Consider the following 24,614-nt stretch of genomic DNA (forward strand, 5'->3'; position numbering starts at 1 on the left):
ATGTGTCTTAAAAGGTAGAAGAAGGTCTAAAAAGGTAGAAAAAGGTCGAAAAAAGTCGAAAAAAGTCGAAAAAAGTCGAAAAATGTCGAAAAATGCCGTAAAACGGCAAATCAGACATATGCAGGATAACCAATGTCGTAAAAGACCTAAAATAGGTACAATAAGGCATTTATGTGTCTTAAAAGGTAGAAGAAGGTCTAAAAAGGTAGAAAAAGGTCGAAAAAAGTCGAAAAAAGTCGAAAAAAGTCGAAAATGTCGAAAAATGAAAAATGCCGTAAAACGGCAAATCAGACATATGCAGGATAACCAATGTCGTAAAAGACCTAAAATAGGTACAATAAGGCATTTATGTGTCTTAAAAGGTAGAAGAAGGTCTAAAAAGGTAGAAAAAAGTCGAAAAAAGTCGCAAAAAAAAAGTCGAAAAAAGTCGAAAAATGAAAAATGCCGTAAAACGGCAAATCAGACATATGCAGGATAACCAATGTCGTAAAAGACCTAAAATAGGTACAATAAGGCATTTATGTGTCTTAAAAAGGTAGAAGAAGGTCTAAAAAGGTAGAAAAAGGTCGAAAAAAAGTCGAAAAAAGTCGAAAAAAGTCGAAAAATGAAAAATGCCGTAAAACGGCAAATCAGACATATGCAGGATAACCAATGTCGTAAAAGACCTAAAATAGGTAGAATAAGGCATTTATGTGTCTTAAAAGGTAGAAGGTCTAAAAAGGTAGAAAAAGGTCGAAAAAAGTCGAAAAAAGTCGAAAAAAGTCGAAAAATGTCGAAAAATGCCGTAAAACGGCAAATCAGACATATGCAGGATAACCAATGTCGTAAAAGACCTAAAATAGGTAGAATAAGGCATTTATGTGTCTTAAAAGGTAGAAGAAGGTCTAAAAAGGTAGAAAAAGTCGAAAAAAGTCAAAAAAGTCGAAAAAGTCGAAAAAATGTCGAAAAATGAAAATGCCGTAAAACGGCAAATCAGACATATGCAGGATAACCAATGTCGTAAAAGACCTAAAATAGGTACAATAAGGCATTTATGTGTCTTAAAAGGTAGAAGAAGGTCTAAAAAGGTAGAAAAAGGTCGAAAAAAGTCGAAAAAAAGTCGAAAAAAGTCGAAAAATGTCGAAAATGCGTAAAACGGCAAATTAGACATATGGAGGATAACCAATGTCGTAAAAGACCTAAAATAGGTAGAATAAGGCATTTATGTGTCTTAAAAGGTAGAAGAAGGTCTAAAAAGGTAGAAAAAGGTCGAAAAAAGTCGAAAAAAAAAGTCGAAAAAAAGTCGAAAAATGTCGAAAATGCGTAAAACGGCAAATTAGACATATGGAGGATAACCAATGTCGTAAAAGACCTAAAATAGGTAGAATAAGGCATTTATGTGTCTTAAAAGGTAGAAGAAGGTCTAAAAAGGTAGAAAAAGGTCGAAAAAAGTCGAAAAAAGTCGAAAAAAGTCGAAAAATGTCGAAAAATGCCGTAAAACGGCAATCAGACATATGCAGGATAACCAATGTCGTAAAAGACCTAAAATAGGTACAATAGGCATTTATGTGTCTTAAAAGTAGAAGAAGGTCTAAAAAGGTAGAAAAAGGTCGAAAAAAGTCGAAAAAAGTCGAAAAATGTCGAAAAATGAAAAATGCCGTAAAACGGCAAATCAGACATATGCAGGATAACCAATGTCGTAAAAGACCTAAAATAGGTAGAATAAGGCATTTATGTGTCTTAAAAGGTAGAAGAAGGTCTAAAAAAGGTATAAAAAGGTCGAAAAAAGTCGAAAAAAGTCGAAAAAAGTCGAAAAATGTCGAAAAATGAAAAATGCCGTAAAACGGCAAATCAGACATATGCAGGATAACCAATGTCGTAAGACCTAAAATAGGTAAATAAGGCATTTTATGTGTTTAAAAGGTAGAAGAAGGTCTAAAAGGTAGAAAAAGGTCGAAAAAAGTCGCAAAAAAAAAGTCGAAAAAAGTCAAAAAATGTCGAAATGCCGTAAACGGCAAATCAGACATATGCAGGATAACCAATGTCGTAAAGACCTAAAATAGGTACCAATAAGGCATTTATGTGTCTTAAAAGGTAGAGAAGGTCTAAAAAGGTAGAAAAAAGGTCGAAAAAAGTCGAAAAAAGTCGAAAAAAGTCGAAAAATGTCGAAAAATGAAAAATGCCGTAAAACGGCAAATCAGACATATGCAGGATAACCAATGTCGTAAAAGACCTAAAATAGGTACAATAAGGCATTTATGTGTCTTAAAAGGTAGAAGAAGGTCTAAAAAGGTAGAAAAAGTCGAAAAGTAAAAAGTCGAAAAAGTCGAAAAAGTCGAAAAATGAAAAATGCCGTAAAACGGCAAATCAGACATATGCAGGATAACCAATGTCGTAAAAGACCTAAAATAGGTACAATAAGGCATTTATGTGTCTTAAAAGGTAGAAGAAGGTCTAAAAAGGTAGAAAAAGGTCGAAAAAAAGTCGAAAAAAGTCGAAAAAGTCGATGCCGTAAAACGGCAAATCAGACATATGCAGGATAACCAATGTCGTAAAAGACCTAAAATAGGTACAATAGGCATTTATGTGTCTTAAAAGGTAGAAGAAGGTCTAAAAAGGTAGAAAAAGGTCGAAAAAAAAAAAAAGTCGAAAAAAAGTCGAAAAATGTCGAAAATGCCGTAAAACGGCAAATCAGACATATGCAGGATAACCAATGTCGTAAAGACCTAAAATAGGTAAATAAGGCATTTATGTGTCTTAAAAGGTAGAAGAAGGTTAAAAAGTAGAAAAGGTCGAAAAAAAAAGTCGAAAAAAGTCGAAAAAAGTCGAAAAATGTCGAAAAATGCGTAAAAACGCAAAGACATATGCAGGATAACCAATGTCGTAAAGACCTAAAATAGGTACAATAAGGCATTTATGTGTCTTAAAGGTAGATGAAGGTCTAAAAAGGTAGAAAAAGGTCGAAAAAAAGTCGAAAAAGTCGAAAAAAGTCGAAAAAGTCGAAAATGTCGAAAAATCGTAAACGGCAAATCAGACATATGCAGGATAACCATGTCGTAAAAGACCTAAATAGGTCAATAAGGCATTTATGTGTCTTAAAGGTAGAAGAAGGTCTAAAAAGGTAGAAAAAGAAAAAATCAAAAAAAAAAGTCGAAAAAAAGTCGAAAACCATATGCAGGGTCGTTAATGCCAAATCGCTCGAAACAAAAATAGTAAAAGTAAAAGCAAATTACAATAAGGCATTTATGTGTCTTAAAAGGTAGAAGAAGGTCTAAAAAGGTAAAAAAGTCGAAAAAAAGTCGAAAAAAGCCAAAAGGTCGAAAAAGTCGAAAAATTGCGTAAACGGCAAATCAGACATATCAGGATAACCAATGTCGTAAAGACCTAAAATAGGTAGAATAAGGCATTTATGTGTCTTAAAGGTAGAAGAAGGTCTAAAAAGGTCGAAAAGAAGTCGAAAAAAGTCGAAAAAAGTCGAAAAAAGTCGAAAATGTCGAAAAATGCCGTAAAACGGCAAATCAGACATATGCAGGATAACAATGTCGTAAAAGACCTAAAATAGGAAGGGCATTTTATGTGTCTTAAAAGGTAGAAGAAGGTCTAAAAAGGTAGAAAAAGGTCGAAAAAAAAGTCGAAAAAGTCGAAAAAGTGAAAATGTCGAAATCCGTAAAACAGGCAAATCAGACATATGCAGGATAACCAATGTCGTAAAAGACCTGAAAATAGGTAGAATAAGGCATTTTATGTGTCTTAAAAGGTACAAGAGAGTCTTACAAAAAGTAGAAAGGTCGAAAAAAGTTCGAAAAAAGGTCGAAAAAGTCGAAAAATGTCGAAAAATGCCGTAAAACGGCAATCAGACATATGCAGGGATAACCAATGTCGTAAAAAGACCTAAATAGGTAGCAATAGGCTTTATGTGTCTTAAAAGGTAGAAAGAAGGTCTAAAAAGGTAGAAAAGGTCGAAAAAAAGTCGAAAAAAGTCGAAAAAAAGTCGAAAAATGAAAATGGCCCGTAAAACGGCAAATCAGACATAGCAGGAAACCAATGTCCGTAAAAGACCTAAAATAGGTACAATTAAGGCAGGCCATTTATGTGTCTTAAAAGGGTAGGTAAGGAAATAGGTTAAAGGTAGGAAAAAAGGTCGAAAAGTCGAAAAAAGTCGATCAAAAGTCGAAAAAAGTCGGAAAAAATTGTCGAAAAAATGCCGTAGCTTTTGTCATGATAAGAGTTATCCCGCGGGGACATCCGGGCTTTATGTTAGATTTGAGGAATGTCAAGGTTGGCGAGCAGCCATATTGTCTTAGTTGATTAAAAGTACGTTTGTCATCAAATCGACAGTGTCTGGTGTTGGTCGGCTGAGAGCTCGCAGCACGATACATGGTGTCAGAACTGGGATTGTTATAATCACAGAAAATCAAGCAAGCTGCTGAATATGGCTCCGTTTAGAGCGCCAGAACAATTCAATTTTTCCCAGCCAAACTTGTGGCCTGAGTGGAAACAACGATTTCAGCGTTTCAGATGTGCATCAAAACTAGACAAAGACGATCGATGAAGCAGTTCAGGTCAGTGCCTTGATCTACACTATGGGCAACGACGCAGAACGCATTCTCACGTCGTTTGGTCTGGATGCACGACAGCGGCAAGAATACGACACTGTTCTGGAAAAATTTGATGAGTACTTTGTGCCAAAACGCAATATCATCCATGAGCGTGCACGATTTCACGCCAGAAATCAGAAACCGGACGAAAGTATCGAAGAATACGTTAGAGATTTATACGAGCTCGCTGCAAAGGCAGACGTAAGAGACAAGGATGAAGCTATCAGAGATCGCCTCGTGTTAGGGATCCTCGACAGAGACTTGTCCGAAAGATTACAATTAAAGGCAGATTTAACACTGTAAGACGCCATCTTGCAGGCAAGGCAATATGAGCAAGTGAAAGCACAGCTTTCTGACCAGCGTCGCACAAATGTGGACGCAGTGCAATTCAAGAAAAGTGCCTCTGGTGCTGCTCAGCAAGTACATAGTCAGTGCAAAGGTGCAACTGGCAATTCGCGCGGCTTCAGTGGTCGTCGTCGCGGTAGAGCAGAAAAGAGTGACTTTGCATCGTCAGCAGTTAACGTGTCAAGCTGTACTCGTTGTGGCAGACGGCACGCTAGCACATGTGTGTGCCCAGCTCAGGGAAGGAAGTGTAACAAGTGTGGTAGGCTTGGACACTTTGCTACAGTGTGCAGAACAAAGTTAGTGCAGGCACTTGAAGAAAAACAAGTCAAGGAACATTTTGTAGGGACTTTGTGCAGTGACAGTAGAGAACCACCGTGGACAACTGTATTACAGTTTGGCGGTTGTGATGTCAAGTTCAAAATTGACACAGGGCAGATGTTTCTGTCATTTCATTTACACAGTACAAAAAAGTTGTCACCATGTCCCAAGCTATTGAAGACCAATGTAGTGTTAAAGAGTGTAGGAGGAGTCCTGAAGTGTGATGGACAGTTCATTACTACAACAAGAATTCATGACCAGCTTCATGTACTGAAAGTGTTTGTTGTGCAAGCAATCACTGAAAATCTGCTTAGTAGAGAAGCAGCATCCAGATTAGGTTTAGTGAAGAGGATAGAGGCTGTCAATGCCTTATTTGGAAAACTTGACAAGACACCTGTGCAGTGTCCTCCAGTCAAAATCATCTTGAAAGAAAACATTGAGCCATACAGTGTTTATGCAGAAAGGAGAATACCAATACCATTGCTGGACAAGGTCAAGGAAGAATTAAAAAGAATGCAGGAAACAGGCATTATAGAGGAAATAACAGAGCCATCAGATTGGTGCTCTCCCATTGTGCCAGTAATGAAGAAATCAGGTAGCATACGTATTTGTGTTGATTATAAGAAGCTCAATACCGCAGTGAAGCGGGAGAGGTATACCTTGCAACACTGGAAGATATTTTACATAAGCTTTCTGGATCAGCAGTTTACAGCAAGCTGGATGCAACATCAGGTTTCTATCAGATTCCCCTTGATCCAGATTCTGCAAAACTTACTACATTCATCGCTCCATGTGGGAGATATTTCTTCAAGAGATTACCATTTGGTATTTCATCAGCTCCAGAGATTTTTCAGAGGACCATGGAGACTATCCTAAAGGATGTACCCAACATAATCTGCTATTTTGATGATATCCTTGTTTATAGTGAGAATGAACAAGCTCACGAGAAGCATCTTGAGAGAGTCATGAAAACACTTGCCAGTGCTAACCTGAAACTCAACTATGAGAAATGTGAGCTCAGGAAGCATGAGATTGAATTTTTGGGTCATAGAATCAGCAAGAATGGAATTTCACCAGACCCAGGAAAGGTTGAAGCAATAATTGCCATGCCAGATCCAACTAATGTACCCGAGTTGAGGAGGATGCTGGGTATGTGCAACTTCTTAGGGCGGTATTTGCCAAGTCTGTCTACAATACTTCAGCCATTGACGCAACTGCTGGGGAAGGATCGAGAGTGGAATTGGGGCTCAATGCAAGTCAAAGCAATGGCAGATGTGAAGAAACTGCTTACTTCAGCACCAACACTAGCATTCTACGATCCGGCAAAGCTTACAATTGTCAGCTCAGATGCCAGTAGTTATGGCATTGGTGGCGTGTTGCTACAGCAGCATCCTGAAGGTCTCAAAGCTGTGGCATATTGTTCAAGAACATTGACTGCTAGTGAGTGCAGATATGCACAGATAGAGAAAGAAACACTTGCAGCAGTCTGGGCTTGTGAAAAGTTCAGCAGATACCTGATTGGTCTTGACAATGTTCGACTACAGACTGATCACAAACCTATTGTGCCACTAATCAACAATCGTGACTTGCAAGATACTCCTATCAGATGCCAACGCATGTTGATGCGTCTCATGAGATTCAGCATCACAGCAGAGTATGTGCAGGGAAGAAGCTTGTCATCGCAGATGCTCTATCCGAAGTCCTCAGTTAACCACTGCTGAATCTGAAGTTAAACACTTTCAGAAGATGTTGAGGCATATTGAGTAGTGTAGACATTTCGTGGTCATGTGCAGCTTCAGACAAGCGTCTGAAAGAGATTGCAGAAGAAACAAGAAAAGATAGACTGATTCAAGCAGCAATTCGCTACACTAATGAAGGCTGGCCAAATACATTACAGATGTAGAAGATAATCTTCGTGACTATTATGCAGTGCGCATGGAACTTAGTGTGCACAATGGTCTCCTTACCAGAGGAACACGCATTGTTGTGCCAGCACCACTTCATGATGATATCCTGAAGAGGATACATGAAGGTCATTTAGGGATCACCAAGTGCAGAGATAGAGCAAAGGCAGCAGTTTGGTGGCCAGGTATTAATGGCAGGATTAAAAGAATTGTTGAAGAATGCAGACATTGCCAGGAGAAGAAACCGACACAGAGCAAGGAACCTTTGATACCAACAGAATTACCACAACGTGTATTCCAGAAGTGTGCAGCAGATTTGCTGGAATTCAAAGGACAATCATACCTTGTGTTTGTAGATTATTATTCGCGCTTTATTGATCTTGCGCACATCAAGATTAGTACATCAGCAGAAGTTATCAAACTTCTGAAGAGCATGTTTGCACGCCAAGGAATCCCAGAGATTCTTGTTACAGACAATGGAAGGCAATTCACATCTAGGGAGTTCCAGGAATTTGCAGTAAAGTGGGGATTTCAACATGTTACAACAAGTCCACACTATCCACAAGGTAATGGAGAGGCTGAAAGAGCAGTTCAAATTGCCAAAAAGATTCTGCAGCAAGATGAACCTGAATTAGCTCTATTGATATACAGAGACACTACTATTTCTGCTACAGGATATAGTCCAGCAGAATTAGCCTGTGGAAGAAAACTGAGAACTACATTACCTACATTGCCTGAGAACCTTGAGTCAAAGACATTTGATAAAACAGCTGTAACAGCGAGCGATGCAAAAGCAAAGCAGTCTTACAAGAACTGTTTTGACAAGCGTCATGGAGCGCGACCGCTTGACGAACTGCTTCCAGGCGACACTGTATTGCAGAAGCTAGATGGTGAGAAGCACTGGAGAAGTCCAGCAGTCATTCTGCAGCAGTGTGCTCCAAGGTCATACATTGTACAAACTCCAAGAGGTAGTTTGCGACGCAACAGACGTCATCTCAGAAGATCAAGAAACTTCGAGCCGGAGCAGTCCAGTTCCAGACCCAGTCCTGTCCAAAATGACTTTTCCCTGTATACTTCCCAAGTCCCAGTGACAGGTGAACCAGAGACAGCGCTTCATGTCAGCGATCCGATTCAGTGTCCAGAATCGACGTCTAGTAAAGGTGGTCCTGCTACAGAAGCCAGACATAGTGCTACTCCAGATCCAGGAGATTCCCATTCCAGTAGCAGCTCTACACATAGAATGACTCGTAGCGGCAGAATAATCACCCTGCCCGCACGTTATAAAGACTGATTATGTATTGAACATTGATTAGAGAGTAAACATTCTCCCCATCAAGTGAAGTATCTCAAGGGAGGGGAGATGTCATGATAAGAGTTATCCCGCGGGGACATCCGGGGCTTTATGTTAGATTTGAGGAATGTCAAGGTTGGCGAGCAGCCATATTGTCTTAGTTGATTAAAAGTACGTTTGTCATCAAATCGACAGTGTCTGGTGTTGGTCGGCTGAGAGCTCGCAGCACGATACAGCTTTATTTTACCTATTTTAGCCTTTTACGACATTCGTTATCCTGCTTGGGTCTGCTTGGCCGTTTTACGGTATATTCGATATTTTTCGACTTTTAACGGCTTTTTTCGACATTTTTTGAAATATGTGTACCTGTGTTGGCCTTCTTAGACCTCTCTCTACCTTTTAAGACATTTGTCGGCTTTATTCTACATATTTTAGCCTTTTACGACATTCGTTTTCCTTCTTAGGTCTGTTTTTCCGTTTTACGGCATATTCGACATTTTTCGTCTTTTTACGACGTTTTTCGAAATTTTTTGAAATTTTTGTACCTCTCTCGGCCTTCTTGGACGTCTTTCTACCTTTTAAGACATTTGTCGGCCTTATTCTACCTATTTTAGCCTTTTACGACATTCGTTATCCTGCTTGGGTCTGCTTGGCCGTTTTACGGTATATTCGATATTTTTCGACTTTTAACGGCTTTTTTCGACATTTTTTGAAATATTTGTACCTGTGTTGGCCTTCTTAGACCTCTCTCTTCCTTTTAAGACATTTGTCGGCTTTATTCTACCTATTTTAGCCTTTAACGACATTTGTTTTCCTTCTTAGGTCTGTTTTCCGTTTTACGGCATATTCGACATTTTTCGACTTTTAACGGCTTTTTTCGACATTTTTTGAAATATTTGTACCTGTGTTGGCCTTCTTAGACCTCTCTCTACCTTTTAAGACATTTCTCGGCTTTATTCTACATATTTTAACCTTTTACGACATTCGTTTTCCTTCTTAGGTCTATTTTTCCGTTTTACGGCATATTCGACATTTTTCGTCTTTTTACGACGTTTTTCGAAATTTTTTGAAATTTTTGTACCTTTCTCGGCATTCTTGGACCTCTTTCTACCTTTTAAGACATTTGTCGGCCTTATTTTACCTATTTTAGCCTTTTACGACATTTTTTATCCTGCTTGGGTCTGCTTTGCCGTTTTACGGCATATTCGATATTTTTCGACTTTTAACGGCTTTCCTCGACATTATTTGAAATATTTGTACCTGTGTCGGCCTTCTTGGACCTCTCTCTACCTTTTAAGACATTTGTCGGCCTTATTCTACATATTTTAGCCTTTTACGACATTCGTTTTCCTTCTTAGGTCTGTTTTTCTGTTTGACGGCTTATTCGACATTTTTTGTCTTTTTACGACGTTTTTCGAAATTTTTTCAAATTTTTGTACCTGTGTCGGCCTTCTTGGACCTCTTTCTACCTTTTAAGACATTTGGCGGCCTTATTCTACCTATTTTAGCCTTTTACGACATTCGTTATTCTGCTTGGGTCTGCTTTGCCGTTTTACGGCATACTCGACATTTTTCGAGTTCTTACAGTTTTCTTCGACATTATTTGAAATTTTTGTAACTGTGTCGGTATTCTTAGACCTCTTTCTACCTTTTAAGACATTTGTCGGCCTTAAGCTACCTATTTTAGCGTTTTACGACATTCGTTTTCCTTCTTAGGTCTGTTTTTCCGTTTTACGGCATATTCGACATTTTTCGTCTTTTTACGACGTTTTTCGACATTTTTTGAACTTTTTGTACCTTTGTCGGCATTCTTGGACCTCTTTCTACCTTTTAAGACATTTGTCGGCCTTATTCTACCTATTTTAGCCTTTTACGACATTTGTTATCCTGCTTGGGTCTGCTTTGCAGTTTTACGGCATATTCGATATTTTTCGACTTTTAACGGCTTTCCTCGACATTATTTGAAATATTTGTACCTGTGTCGGCCTTCTTGGACCTCTCTCTACCTTTTAAGACATTTGTCGGCCTTATTCTACATATTTTAGCCTTTTACGACATTTGTTTTCCTTCTTAGGTCTGTTTTTCTGTTTGACGGCTTATTCGACATTTTTTGTCTTTTTACGACGTTTTTCGAAATTTTTTCAAATTTTTGTACCTGTGTCGGCCTTCTTGGACCTCTTTCTACCTTTTATAACATCTGTCAGCTTTATTCTTCCTATTTTAGCCTTTTACAACATTCGTTATCCTGCTTGGGTCTGCTTGGCCGTTTTATGGCATATTCGATATTTTTCGACTTTTAACGGCTTTTTTCGACATTTTTGGCCAGCAGCCAGGTGCCATAAGCCATCAGCCATGTGACATCAGCCAACAGCCACGTCAGCCATGTGTCAACAGCCATGTACCATGTTTCATCATTCATGTGTCATCAGCCATGTGCCATAAGTCATCAGCCATGTACAATTTGTCATGTGTCATGTGCCATGAGTTATGTACCATGTGCCATAAGCTGTGTCATGAGCCATGTACCATCAGCCATATGGGTTTACCATCAGCCATCAGCGATGTTCCATGTGTCATCAGCCATGTTCCATGTGTCATCAGACATGAGCCATGTACCATCAGCCATGTGCCACAAGCCATCAGCCATGTACCATGTGCCATCAGCCATGTGCACCCACCATCTGCCATGTGCCATCAGCCATGTGCCATGTACCATCAGCCATGAAGTTTGAAGCACTTTCCTAATAAATAAACCAACCAACCGATAACCAGTCCATTCTTTCAGCCAGTTCTCTGGCCACAGCGGCATTTACTGCCCTCCAACATGCATTGAAGGATAGTCTTTAACAAGGTGTCATGCCAAGTTACATGGCATCTGCAACACAATCGACTGATGTGCACTGGTAAAGAGACAACAATGAATGGGCGCCTTCCATTTCAACCAAGAAATCATATTGCCCTGGCTATATCATCCTCCTGCCTGAGTGAAATCAAATTGAGGCGGCCCAAGCTAAATAAAATTTGTTTCATAGTAACAGAACATCTGCATACACAATAAGAATCTACAAAGTAAAGAATAGTGATGACAAAGGCTATTTTAAAGATTGATTTAAGAGAAAATTGTGTTCATTCACCATTGTGAGATTCTTTTTTTTTTCCAAATGCCTTTTCTGTTTATTGTATGAGTACGAGATCCTTAATGTCAGTGACTCATATAGTCATTTTGACATGGGGGGATACATACATAGTGGTAACACAATGCAGCATAGAAGGAAAATAATTTACAATATCATCTGTTCTAACTTGTTCGGACCCTGTCCTCCACATGAAATTTAGTAGAATTCATCTTTATCTATATACATGTACTGCAATACACTTTCCTCTAATAGGTGAATGCCATCTTTTATATCTAACGAAATGTAAAGAGGGCCGCCTTCTGGCACTACATGTCTACATAGCATGATATCAAGATAACATCTTTTTCAGAGTTCATTAATTCTTTATCAATTTTCAGTGTAACTATATTGGTTGAATCAAATCTTGCTTCCTTTATATATTGTGACCAACAGCTTTTTACCATAAGAAGAACCCCACCTGACCATCGGCCCTGCTTAAACAATTTTCTTGCAGGGGCATAAATCTTAATGTATTCTGGCAGGATATTAAGAGTATCTCCATGTGCGTCCCTGTTAAACAAATAAAGTCAAATGACGTGATATAATCTACCAACAAGTTATCTCCTCTACGTTATAATTAACAAAGGTCAAACGCCTTGCCTGACGGCCAGTTTTTTCCTATTTCCACTTGGGTTGTGATCTTGTTGCACTATCTGAGGTGTTCTTGTCACTTATATAGCTATCCAGAGAGCCTTGCTTCTTCCCCTTTTCGCTTGCTCCTCCGTTCTTATTCTTGCGCCGTTTGGGTGTACGTGTACTGTCATCACTCATCAGCTGTTGCGTCCCTTTGACCTCTTCAGCATATCCGGCCGCCGTGCTCCTTGTCTTTACCCGGCTAGTCAGCACGGGTACCCCGTGCGTGGTTTCTGGGTCACGACTAGCCGAAGACACCGATGCGGGGTGTGGGGACGATACTTGCACATTGCTGTCAGGTGGACACCCGCTGCTGACATCGGCTGTCTGGCTGTTGTTGGCTTCTGTTATACTGGTGTATGGATGTGTGTCCTTCCCCTTTGTATTGTCGCCGGTAGATGTATTGGTAATACTGGATTCAGAAGGGCATTTAGTAGGCAAGATAGCAGTCGGAATCATCTGTAGGTTGTTGCTAATGTTGCCTAAGGCGTGTATTATTGTGGTCGGTGTGCACTGAATTCTCTTGGAATGCCGGTTTTCCAGTTGCCCCTCTGCGAGAAGCAGCGTTCGTGTCAATTTGCTTCTCATGCTTATCAGCCTGTAATCTGTTGGTATCTTCTTCCTCATCTTCTGATTGCAGAGGTAGATAGCGGTTCCAAAGAGGTAGAGGTAAGTAAGACTGCTCCGGTGCTGTCGGACTCCTTTGTTCCGCTGCGCAGTTATAAGTGTGTATTCATCTTTCTGTTGCTGTAGGGTTGTCTGGTGCTGAGAGGGGGATCTGTCCGCGTTGGTTCAAGGATTCTCCCTCTCATCCTGTTGTCTGTTCGTATTTTGGTATAAGGGTCCTCCAACGACAAGCCGGTCTCCTCTGTAGAACGCACGCACCCCGCTATCTCTGTAGCACTTTATGATCGACTGTTGTCTTTCTGTAAGATCACTAGCCACAGATACACCTTTTGCTCTCAGTTTCTCACGAGCTTTGGTAAGTACAGGTAGTCCTCGGGTTACGACGGTCTCGAGTTACGTCGTTTCGTGGTTACGACACTCATTCCCACTTACAGCGACAGTGATAACAAAGCAACGTAGGCTTATTATTGAGATGGACAGATTATTGGCGCTTTGGTTGCAAGACCAAAATCAACGCCGTGTCCCTGTGAGTTTTATGGTTATTCAGGAGAAGGCTAGGCGACTGTTTGAGGCGTTGAAAAGAGAAAAGGGGGAAGGAAGTGAAAGTGAAGAATTTGTGGCGAGTAGGGGTTGGTTTATGAGGTTTAAGGATCGTGCCAACTTCCATAACATTAAAGTGCAAGGTGAAGCTGATAGTGCTGATGAGAAAGCAGCAACTGAGTTTCCTAATGCATTGGCTAAGATAATTGAGGACGGTGGTTACTGTGCTGAACAAGTGTTCAACGTGGATGAGACAGACTTGTTTTGGAAACGTCTGCCTAACCTAACACTGTTGATTACTGTTACAGCACTTACAGTACAGTATTTCATTATTAAACGCACTGTACTACAATATTTTACTGTACTTATGTTTATTGATAATTATGTAGGGTACTGTGTTAGGATAGGTGTTTGGATAGGCTAAGTGTTTGTAGTACTGTACTGTTATTGTGATGGTAAGTACAGTATGAACGTATGATCCGACTTACGTCGAAATTCGGTTTACGACGCCGCGTTAGGAACGGATCCCCGTCGTAAGTCGAGGACTACCTGTATATCCAACTTGTCAGACCATCGAGTGAACTTAGCGATTATGGGGCGCAGTTTGTTTTTTCTGTTTCGGGTATGTCCTGCTGGCACAATTTTCTTACCGACTCTGTGCGCTCGCACAATGTCAGTAGTTTGCCACACATTCCCCGGAATGGTTTCTTGCAGGAGGTGTAGTATCGTAGCAGCACAGGTTTTGTATGAATCATATCCAGTTTCTGATATCCCGAAGAACTTCAGATTGTCTCTGCGTGAGAAAACTTCGAGCTTGTCGAGCTTGTCGTCAAAGACATGTAGAGACTGGTCTACATGATCTTTTAGTCTCTCAGTGTTTTGCTCGAGTGACTCTTGCCTTTAACTTGCTGTAACTCCATACACAGTTTATCAATGGCCGATTTGAAAAGTCTCAGTTCGTCTCTAACTTCGTCTATGTGGTGTTTAATGTTTTCCTCTTGTTTGTTAAGTAGTGTCTGGATATCAGTTAAGACTTTACTGTCGTTGGAGGTGGCCATATCGTCCAGTGGAGGTGTCACACACTCACGAATCACACAAGGCTACCGCCGTGCTGTTCACGCTCCGTTGAACACTGTGGTCACCTGGCTTCTTTCATAAATTTTTTAAAATTCAACTATTTTGACTGAATATTCGCATAAAATTTACTTTTCTATGCAGCCTGTAATTGGGAGATCAGTATTTTTGCACAATACACCACAAAGATGAGTAACTTCCGTAAAACTAGGCAAAATGCACCTTGTATTGAAGAGCGTGGAAAAAAAGCGTCCGCACAGCTCGTGAACACAGTTCACCCCCCCCCCACCATTGTGAGATTCTAACCAGACAACTACAGATACATTAAATACAAACCTCAAATGGCAGTGACTGTCAGTGGTTGGAGGGGCAGGAAGTGTCAATGACTGTAGAGGCTTAGATACATCAATGTTCTAACTTTTTTTCTGTGTAAATGCATGGTTAATGGTTAGCTTTGATGTCCTTGACATCTCCAGATTCTTGACTATTCTGTGCATGCTGAAGGTTGAATGGAATGAATGAAAATGGTTTATTTGCTTAGATTTGAGAATCAGTCTCCTAACTTTTGCTGAAACAAAAATGTGCAGGAGATTTTTCTTTGGCAAGCCTGGGTCTCTCAACACCTCTGGCACCCAAGTCAATATTCTATAGTCACAAAGAGACAATGAGTAAGGGTTAGTGGAATGCTGCAATATAGCCATCATCACTAACCTAATCCTAACCCATGTCACTCGGTGGATATTCTATAGTCACAAAGACAGGAAGGGTTAGGGTTAGTGGAATGCAATATAGCCATCATCACTAACCCTAACCCTGTTGATATTTTATAGTCACAAAGATAAAAAGGAGCAGCTGCTCCTATGGAATTGAAATATGGGGATGTGGTCATGTGGAATAAGGCTTTCTGTAGAATATGAACCTAAACACAAATATTTATTTAGTACAGAATGGTTTTCATGGGATAAAAATATTAACATACAATGTTTATTCACAGGACAAAGAGTGATAGTTTAAAACCTTCTTGGCAGCATTTTAAAAGCATTAACAGACTAAACTCGTACTTAACACAGTTATCACTTTTTCATGTTGCATCAGGTGCTCATCTGGACACAGAACAGATGCCAAAGTCTTCTGCAAGAAAATGAATGTTTACAAGACCGTCAAACATGTCAAATATGCCATTAGCATAAAGTGAGGGTCATCTTTATGCCTTGTGGCCACATTATTTCTTGTCAGTTGTGCACCCAGTGTACAAAACTGTCTCCATTGTGATGCTCTTGTTTGCAACTGCAAATGTCTGCTTTAGCTAGAATGTAATATTAATATTATAGTTATTGTTGAATGTCACTTGCATTATGGCCATTATCACCACAGATTTTCAGTCACTCCATACATATTGTCAAAGTTTGAATCTCATTATTTGTGGCAGGTCAAACACTTTACTATATAAAGAAATGAAACTTTGTATCTATTGTGATACAAATAATATGCCTGCCTTGGCTTGTGTTAATCACATGCCTTTAGTAAACAGTCATTTAAATATTGTTTAAAAATAAATTGCTATTTGTTTTTCTAAGTATGGTACAAGTAGCAAAAAAGATGAAAAAAATGGATTCATGCTTTTTGTAGATTATTTTAGTGATAGTTGCTTTCTTTTTATTATGATCAATACTTTGTATTGAAATTTATAGCTGACAATTTGCCATGATAATCAATGCAGCCCTGAAAAAAACTGCCTTTCGTATGCAGGACAATGAATCATTTGAAAGAAGAACTGAGCTGCACTATTTATGTGTTCACACTAATATCTGTTATATAGTTTACTTATTATGTACAATGGAGAGTGAAAAGGATGTATATTCTTGCTGACTGAACTTTATGACTGTAAACAACACCTGCACTATAAGCCAATAACCTAGATTACTAGGTAGTATTTCCACAGGCAGAAATGGCAGGAGCAGGAGGCAAGGGTAACGTCTTAGAGGAAGTAAATTGAGGAAAATCTGATTTTTTCATTGTAAACATGTTCCTGAGAACATATTTTATAAATCTGAACCTTAAAGAGAGAAGGCATGCAGCACTGCCTGGAAGCAAGAAATTCTTTCAGACCTTCACCCCCTTTGTTTTTGGGGTCATATCCCACATTTTCATTTGAAAGTTCACTAGTTAGTTTAATCCTCGTTACTCCTCTATGAGCATGGGGCCGCCAGATACACTAATTAGTCCAGTATTGATTTAAAAGTTTTAATGTTATTGATCCCAACTGCTCGTTGGCATAAAACACTTGCTTACCAAGTCTTTATGTCACAGTGCAAGCATTGCATCATCCATTACCCTTAGTAATGCAGTGCACTTCCTTATTTTTAATTATGTGTACTTTGCGAAGTACTTTTATGTAAATTTATTTCTATACTACTGTCACAAAAGTACATTTTGTTTTGAATTGTAATGAAACAAATGCGGCAAGTTAAATTTGAGATTCACGGTACAGAGTGATTTTAGGCCTTGGTGGTCCGCCGTATTATTTTACTTTGGTAAAGTGGTCCGCAGTCCATAATACTTTGAGAACCACTGATTTAGATCATCTGCTACTGGACTAGCTTATAAAATTAAGTTTACTTTATAAAATTAACACAAAAGTGTCTTTCTTTTGCTTGTTCTGTAACCTTGCTCTGAACAGTATACAAACACATTGAAGTAAACAAGCATTACTTTCAACCAGTTACTGGTGTGTTGCCCATGTGACAACTGTTTGTCTGGCATACAGCTTGCTTCTCAAAGAAAACTGAGAAGTAGATATACTATGTTAACTGCAGTAAATACTGTTTAAGAGCCCCTGGAAGAGGAAGTCTTGGAACTCGCCTAGCCAGTTGTCTATTTAGAGCCTTATACACCGTCACCCGCGCCATCTGCTTCAGTGAGCGAGGTGACTCTGCCAACATGTGAACAGCAGAGAGAAATTGATCATTCTGTGAGCCGCTGAAGACAGAGTGAGTTGAGTGATATCGTGCAAAGGAATGTCCTGCTGTTAGACTCTGGTATAACAGTTTATGGTCCATGCTGTTATAAAATAACTCCAGTATCCCCAGCATGCCTACACTAATGTCTTGCGGGTTGTCATCAGCTACTACCTGCCGGTCGTTTGCCTGACACAGATAATGAGCCACAGCTTGTGTCCCTTGCTTCTTCAAGAAGATTGAGCTTTGAGAATGACAGATGATAGGTTCCGAGGGGTAAGGCTCAATGTCTGGGTTAGCTCCCCATTGTAAAAGTGTCCTTACCCAGCTCTTGACTGCTTCAAACTCCTGCTGACACACTGCTTTATCTGCCAAGCGCACAAACTCAATCAATGCATTTCCACTCCCACCACGCATGAAAGGGGTGGTGCGATTGGTAGTATGGTTAGGGTTAAGACCCAGTGACAAGAGCAGGCCTAGAAGTTGTTCTGTGAATGTGATCAGCTCATTCTGCAATGTTCTCTTCCCTCTAAGTTCACTAGAGAAACACCGGCCACATATCATGGCTGTCAGAATACTTGCTCTACCCTGGTTTCCATCAGCAACCTCTATGCTGGCTCCGCCACTGACAAGTGATCTGACTGCCAGCAGAGCAGCTTGTGCCTGAGCCACAAGGTTTTGTGGGTCGTCATAAAGAAAACAGTTCAGAAGAAGATTTAGGGGCGTGTGTCCTTCATCACACTGGAAGTTTGGAGCAGCCCCATAAGACAGCAAGATATCTATGGCTTGTTGAAGGGAACTGTAGTCATTCTGATACTCTACAATGAACAAGTCTGGCTGAGAAGTCCGGACGCAATAACAGGGATTGTCTGTTTGGCAAACTTTAAAGGCAATGTGCAGCATACGACTTAGCGGCTGAAGACCAGGCCCATTCAACAGCAAAGGATCAGCATTGAACTGCAACACAGCTTTCAGGGCCAACAGAACCTACAACAAATGCCAATGTGACGAAATGTCAGTAACAGCATTTGCATTGTAGATTTTTACAACTCCAGTATTTTGTTTACAAATATTACCATTTAAAATAATGTTTGAACATGAATAGGCTTATGCTATCAAGAAGCGATGTTTACTAAGCAAATCATCTTCCAAAATGACATCATTCATCTTAACTCTAAGAACAGGGTGCTAATGTTCACGTTAGTGGGTCTTTAAGGCAGAATAATACTTGCCACCATGAGGCAGATGGAAATTCTGTTCTGGGATGTATGTAAAACATCATTCTGACACTGACATAGATGTAACTTTGGTAAAGTGTTCTATAATCTACTGTAACATTATGCGTACCACACAAGCAACATATTGATATGTGCATTCCACTTACGAGCACATTAGTTACACGCAGTCTATTCTTTTGCCTACTTGGCATTTAGTCCTATTTTGACTACTAATGTGTCACCTTCTATTGTAAGCACCAGCAGTATGTACAGTTTTCATTTGTAGGCATGTGATTGTTGTATCTCCTCCAAAACAGTCAAAGAAAATAATTCTAACGAAGTGCACTGGGTGTTGGCTCAACTGCTAATGACTTTATGCTGCTTCTGCATCTTTGACATCTGCATATGGTCATCTAGCTCTAAATCATGCATGCAGTTGAAACAGCACTGTCCTTGTATTTGTCTCCTAGTGGCAACTGCCATCAAAACCAGCATATAGTAAACCACTTCCTACAGGAGTATCTTCTATTGTCTACTCTTTGTATTACTACTACATACTAAACCATTTTCATTGCAGTAGCATCAGTACTACAAAATAAACCACTTTCAGTTCAGCAGCATCAGTAAGCATAAGTCACATTTGTTAACAGAATGCACAAGAATGTCAGATATTCATTGCTAAAAGTTTGGACATGCATCCTATCTATCGTAAACATGGGAAAATAATGGCCTTTTTGTTCAGTAAACTTCATCATTAAACCTTCTCCAGCTGCATCCTTGTTAAAGTTAGTTTGAGATAATGTGCACATAAGCTGAGTGCACAGTCTAAACACACTGTTTAGAACCCACCTGGCACTGATAGTCTTTTTGTAAAGCTGCCCTTGACACCTGGCGGTCTGGGTGTACATAATTCCCTCCAGCATATGAAATATGAGAAACAAGCATGTGTAAGGCAGTCTCCTCAAGATCTGTCATGGCATTGATATCCTGCTCAATGCCTGTTGTTAGAAGATAGCGTGTGGTGTCATAGATGGAAAAGAGGCCATCAATGTTCATGCGATACAGGCGATGTAGAGCATTTTCTCCAATACCACGTGACAACAAACGAACATCAGCTCCTAGTTCCACAAGAATACGTACACATTGCTCTCCCCATGGCACTGCACTTAGCAGTGGCGTGTCACCGTCACTACCATACTGATTAATGCACTCAGGGAAGCTTGAGGCAAAGAAATTGATGCATTCTACCATTCCTTCTTTGCAAGCTAACTGAAGGTAAGTCAATGGATTAAATGTTAGAACTCTGGTTTTGAAGCTAGCTGTCAATTCTCTGACACAGTGCAAATGCCCTTGCTTAATAGCACACTCCATTGGTGTCACTTTATGAGAGCAACACAGGTACACTGGATACTTTGAAAGGCCTAGGAATGAAGGCTGAAAGTCAACTGCTCTGTGAGGTTCTGGAAAGCACATACCACACCTGGTCTCAGGGTCTGCTCCCCAAGACAGCAGTACAGAAACAATTGCTAGTTTCCCCAGGTGGCAAGCCAAGTGAAGTGGTGGACTGCAGCTATAGTGGTTTACCTGACATCCATGAGAAAGTAACCACAACACAACAACTTTCCTGTCAGCTATGATGGCACTCTGCAGAATATCATAACCCTGCTCATCATCAACTTCCAGCAAGTTTTCCTTTTCAGGTAACAATTTCAACCGCTCTAACATTGCTCCATCATCCCCATCACCTTGCTTTAGCATATGGATTAGATTTAGCAAAGACCTCCTTGTTTGCTGGGAAGGATGGTGTAGGGTGTCATGATAGATTAGTGACAGTGGCCACATTGCACGAAAGTACTGGAAAATAGAGTAGGCATAACTGTAGGTGACCTTCAGCAAGAATTCCATTTTGGAAATTTTTAGATTCCTGATGACGTACAATTATCTGGTGCCACGCATTTAGCCAGATACGTCTGTGATAAAATACTTGTGAATCAATTTTGCCAATGTCGGACTAAGACATGCTATTCATGCATTTTGCCAGTTCTTCAATTTAATGGAAGGCCATCTTTAACCTGCAACAAAATAAATGAAACCATTGTCATTTAATCTCTAATTGTTCCTTTAAAAAACAAAATTATCCTGTTAAAAATTGTTTGTTAAAGGAAATGGCAAGTTACGTTTAAGTGACAGATATTGATGTTCTAAATCATGTCTTAAATGATATACTTATTAGAATATAACTACTTATGTTCCGAATCATTTCCTTCCCAAATTTCACTTGACTTTTCCTTTAAGTACTAGGCTCCTGTCTCAAAATTCTAAAGTATAATGCTGACATAATTTTCAAAAGTGTTTTGGAAACTCCCAACTTTAGTGGGAGAAAAGGGAATATGAATGTGCAAAAAAGCATGTTTTTTCTAGAAAATAACAACTATCTGGAGTTATTCTGCACAAACGCTTTTCATCAGATCATTATAATAATAGTATTTACATTGCCTACCTATTTGTAAGTTTGGAAGCTGTGTAAAATATGTTTTGCTTTGCATCTACCTATGTAGATCCACACCTCTGCAAGCACAGATGTTTACAATTTTATTACACTGTGAGAGATATACGTGAAAAAAAAATTAAATATTGATATTCATTAAACATTCAACATTGATGTAGTAACTTAAATCAGAGCATCTCCATGCACACACACATAAATGCATGCATGTGTGTGCACATACACCTCCCTCCAAAACAAACACCCATGATGTCAAGACATGGACATCAGCCTAGCCAGTATGTAAACATGTATGGCCACATGTAAACCACCACTAGCATATCACATTAACTGTTAAGCACCTAAAGCCACATGTAAACACCACCAGCCTTTCAGGCTTAAGCAGCATGCTATTCTTCTCTCATTATTCACTTGTGTCAGATAAGCAGCTAAGGCTTCATTCATCACCAGCTGTTGATTGACCAGAGTTTCCTAATGAATAAAACAGATGATATGACAACACTTACATATATTAAACAAATTTTCTGGCTCATCATAGCCTTGATATGAACTAACATATCACAGTTTTAACCTTTTATTTTTTCACCTGCACGTTAATTTGTATGAGGTTAGCTACATAATCACAATTCCTGCATAGTAAAAAAAACCCCTATTTTTAAAAGTTGACTGGATATGAGCTTGCAAAGTGCGATGAAGTTACCTGTGCTTCTTAGTTGTATTTAGGAGCAACCTCATCAGTGAATACCACTTTGCTTTCTGCATTGTAAGATTTTAGCCCAGTAGCATAAGGTGTGAAAATTCGGCATTCAGGGGGGGCATACATGCTACAAAAAATGACTGGTATAGTTGGTAAAAAAAAAAAAAATGAAGTCCAGAGCACTGGTCTTACCACACACGAAATTAGAAATGTTTGAAGCCCCGATTTTAAAAATAAAATAGGGAGGTTTTGAGGAACAATTAATTGAAAGCCACAGAGATTCCCAGGAAGATTTGTGGAGCTTTTCGGTTCAAATTCATTTATTTGTAATTGTGATAAACTTGCACTGAACATTCATCTACTAGAGGAAATTAATTTTACATTACTGGTCACAAATCTCTCGCCAAAACATTTTCTGTTTTCGTTTCTGTCAGTCAACGAGGGTCAACCATCTGTTGATCTCCCTTGATTTGTGAAGGGAACAGATGACTTTAATTAAAAACACAAACTACGTGTTTAATGAAACTACGCAGCTTTGATCGTAAATGTTTGACATCATGCAGTGCAGCGAATGCTCCTCTCATACCGTTACTTCAAAAGGAACTAACCCTAGAATTCATACAAAAGTCAGTCGTAAAGTCGACAATTCCTTCTCCCGGTTGTCTACTCTCGATAACGCGGCATGTACACGAGAAAACAATATTTTGTACATAACCTGCTTGAAACATTGCTGCCGGTGAACAGTTTGTGCGATTTGGATCTCTATGTCGTATAAACTGTGTTTGTGTCATCGGAGTTCTGTCTACTCCACAGCCTTGACCTTTAGTGACGGGAGGTTAAGCGCAGACCTGTAAAGGTTACGTACCTCCGCCAATTTTCGGCTCCTCTAGTCCTTTTCTTAAAATAATAATAAATTTGTAGAGTGCATTTCTTCCTGTCGAGGTCGTATGTGGTTTGTTTTTGTTTTGTTTTTTTAGTTGGTATTCATTAGTCTCCCCTGCATGATTGGAGGTGCATGGTGTCGTGCTGGGCGTTGCTCCAGTACTGACTGGCTGGGGTTGAGCTATCTAGCTGGTTTAATCACGGACCTATATGGGATTAATTAGTTCGTGGTTTGATGTAAGGAGGACTCCTGTCAATACTGTTGTAGCAGGAGCTTGTATACAGCAGTGTACACGTGTACCGCTGACTGTTTGTTCCCTCCACCCTGCACCTCCTTCCAACTCCATCACTAGTCGAGGGAGACCGACAACAGCGGGGGACGTAGTCCAGTATAAATAGCAGGCAAAAGTCGGTGCTTAAAAATAATAACAAATGTCAAACTTGTAAAGCACTTAATCACATTCCTAAGGAGCATGCTCTTAGCGCTGAAGAACAAGAAGGGAACATGGACAGCACACGAGGCACAGGAGCACAAACTAATAACATATATGAGCTATAAAATAATAAACAGCAACCGTACTAAACGAACAATAAAATCAAATACAGAAAACACAAAGAGTAACCAATAACAAGAACAAGAGCTGAGAGTAACATAATATTGTTAAACAAAGAGTGTGAACAAGGACTAGCAATAGCATTATGGGAAAGGTTGTTAGAAGTAATGTTCACGGAAGAGGTGCGTTTTCAATCAGTGCTTGCACCTGTTTGCCGAAAGGTACTGCTTGAAAAAGCAGTAAATGTTTGTGTTTTATGCCGTGCCAGCAACTAGGGCTATATCACGGAAAAAGGTAGCTCTAACTTTAAAGGTTTATGGATAAGTCCTCCCAAGCTATATAAATATGATATTTTGTAAACAGCCAACAAAGTAAGTACAAGATGTAAAGAGGTGAATAAAGTATAAAAAGGGTTGGTGAAACCCAAAAAAGATTACCAGCACACTAAAAGGAAAGAAAAACTATTGAAACATAAAAATTGTTTATATTTGTTGGTAAATTCCTATCTTCTTTAAAAATGAAAAGATTGCTGCCGATGGGACGGACCTAAATAAGGAAAATAAAGAATTCTCTGTTTTTAAAAAACTGACAACAGGTAGTCTGAAGCTTCGGAGAGATAATCAGAAAGTGTAAAACATTATAATTTCCTCTACACCAGGGACAAACAGGTGGTGGTTCGCCTCGCAAGAGGTGTCCTTATGTGGCATAGGTGTGTCCTGTCTTTAATCTTGTAAGGACCACCTCTTCCCGCCTCGAAGGGCGGCAAGAAGGTAGGCGGTCGGAAAGACAGGGAAGGGTGGCATATAACTTGTTTTGGCCCATACTGTCCCATTGGCGTTGCCATAAGGACTGAATGTAGGCCGAGAATAAAGGTTTGCAGTCTGATGAGATAATTGACTGAAGTTTACCACGGGACTGACATGCAGCCTTGGCAGCCTAGTCTGCTCGAACATTGCCTGGAATACCAGCATGGCCAGGAGCCCAAATAAAAACAATATCCTTGTTTCGCTGAAAGAGTGCTACATGAATTTTATGAATCTGTACCACATTGGGGTGGTCAGAATCATTTGAGAGGAGAGCTTGGAGTGCAGAAAGAGAGTATGAAATAATCAAAAAGTTGTGCTCCGAAGAGCGGTGGGCATGCTGCAAGGCAAGCAAGATGGCATGGAGTTTCGCTGTGAAAATAGAACATTCGTCTGCCAGTCGGACTGAAGCAACCCCTTGCGGTTGACAGGACGGAACTGCTGCCGCCGCGACTGGACCACCACTTGGGACTTTGGAGCCATCTGTAAATACAAGGCAGAATTCAGGATAGT

General features: G+C 39.7%; 2 protein-coding genes across 14 annotated transcripts; one reads left to right on the forward strand and one right to left on the reverse strand.

The window, feature by feature from the left end:
• Positions 1-4,562: 4,562 nt before the first annotated feature.
• Positions 4,563-8,435, forward strand: LOC112567373 (uncharacterized protein K02A2.6-like). Its single transcript, XM_025244072.1, has 4 exons — positions 4,563-4,778; positions 4,896-5,835; positions 5,946-6,894; positions 7,118-8,435. The coding sequence occupies exons 1-4, from the start codon at positions 4,563-4,565 to the stop codon at positions 8,433-8,435; spliced, it is 3,423 nt and encodes a 1,140-aa protein (XP_025099857.1).
• Positions 8,436-15,401: 6,966 nt separating this feature from the next.
• Positions 15,402-22,713, reverse strand: LOC112566589. 13 transcript variants are annotated; one of them, XM_025242833.1, is made up of 5 exons: positions 22,578-22,713; positions 21,507-21,636; positions 21,160-21,227; positions 19,509-20,731; positions 15,402-18,429 (listed from the first exon to the last, which is right to left on the reverse strand). In XM_025242833.1, the coding sequence occupies exons 4-5, from the start codon at positions 20,562-20,564 to the stop codon at positions 17,287-17,289; spliced, it is 2,199 nt and encodes a 732-aa protein (XP_025098618.1). In that variant the 5' UTR covers positions 20,565-20,731; positions 21,160-21,227; positions 21,507-21,636; positions 22,578-22,713; the 3' UTR covers positions 15,402-17,286. The 13 variants fall into 13 exon arrangements, with proteins under 13 accessions (XP_025098618.1, XP_025098617.1, XP_025098614.1 ...); XM_025242832.1 differs by having other exon boundaries at positions 22,471-22,690; XM_025242829.1 differs by having other exon boundaries at positions 22,249-22,690.
• Positions 22,714-24,614: the final 1,901 nt, after the last annotated feature.

This window comes from Pomacea canaliculata, linkage group LG6 (assembly GCF_003073045.1).
Source record: "Pomacea canaliculata isolate SZHN2017 linkage group LG6, ASM307304v1, whole genome shotgun sequence".
Taxonomy (NCBI): domain Eukaryota; kingdom Metazoa; phylum Mollusca; class Gastropoda; order Architaenioglossa; family Ampullariidae; genus Pomacea; species Pomacea canaliculata.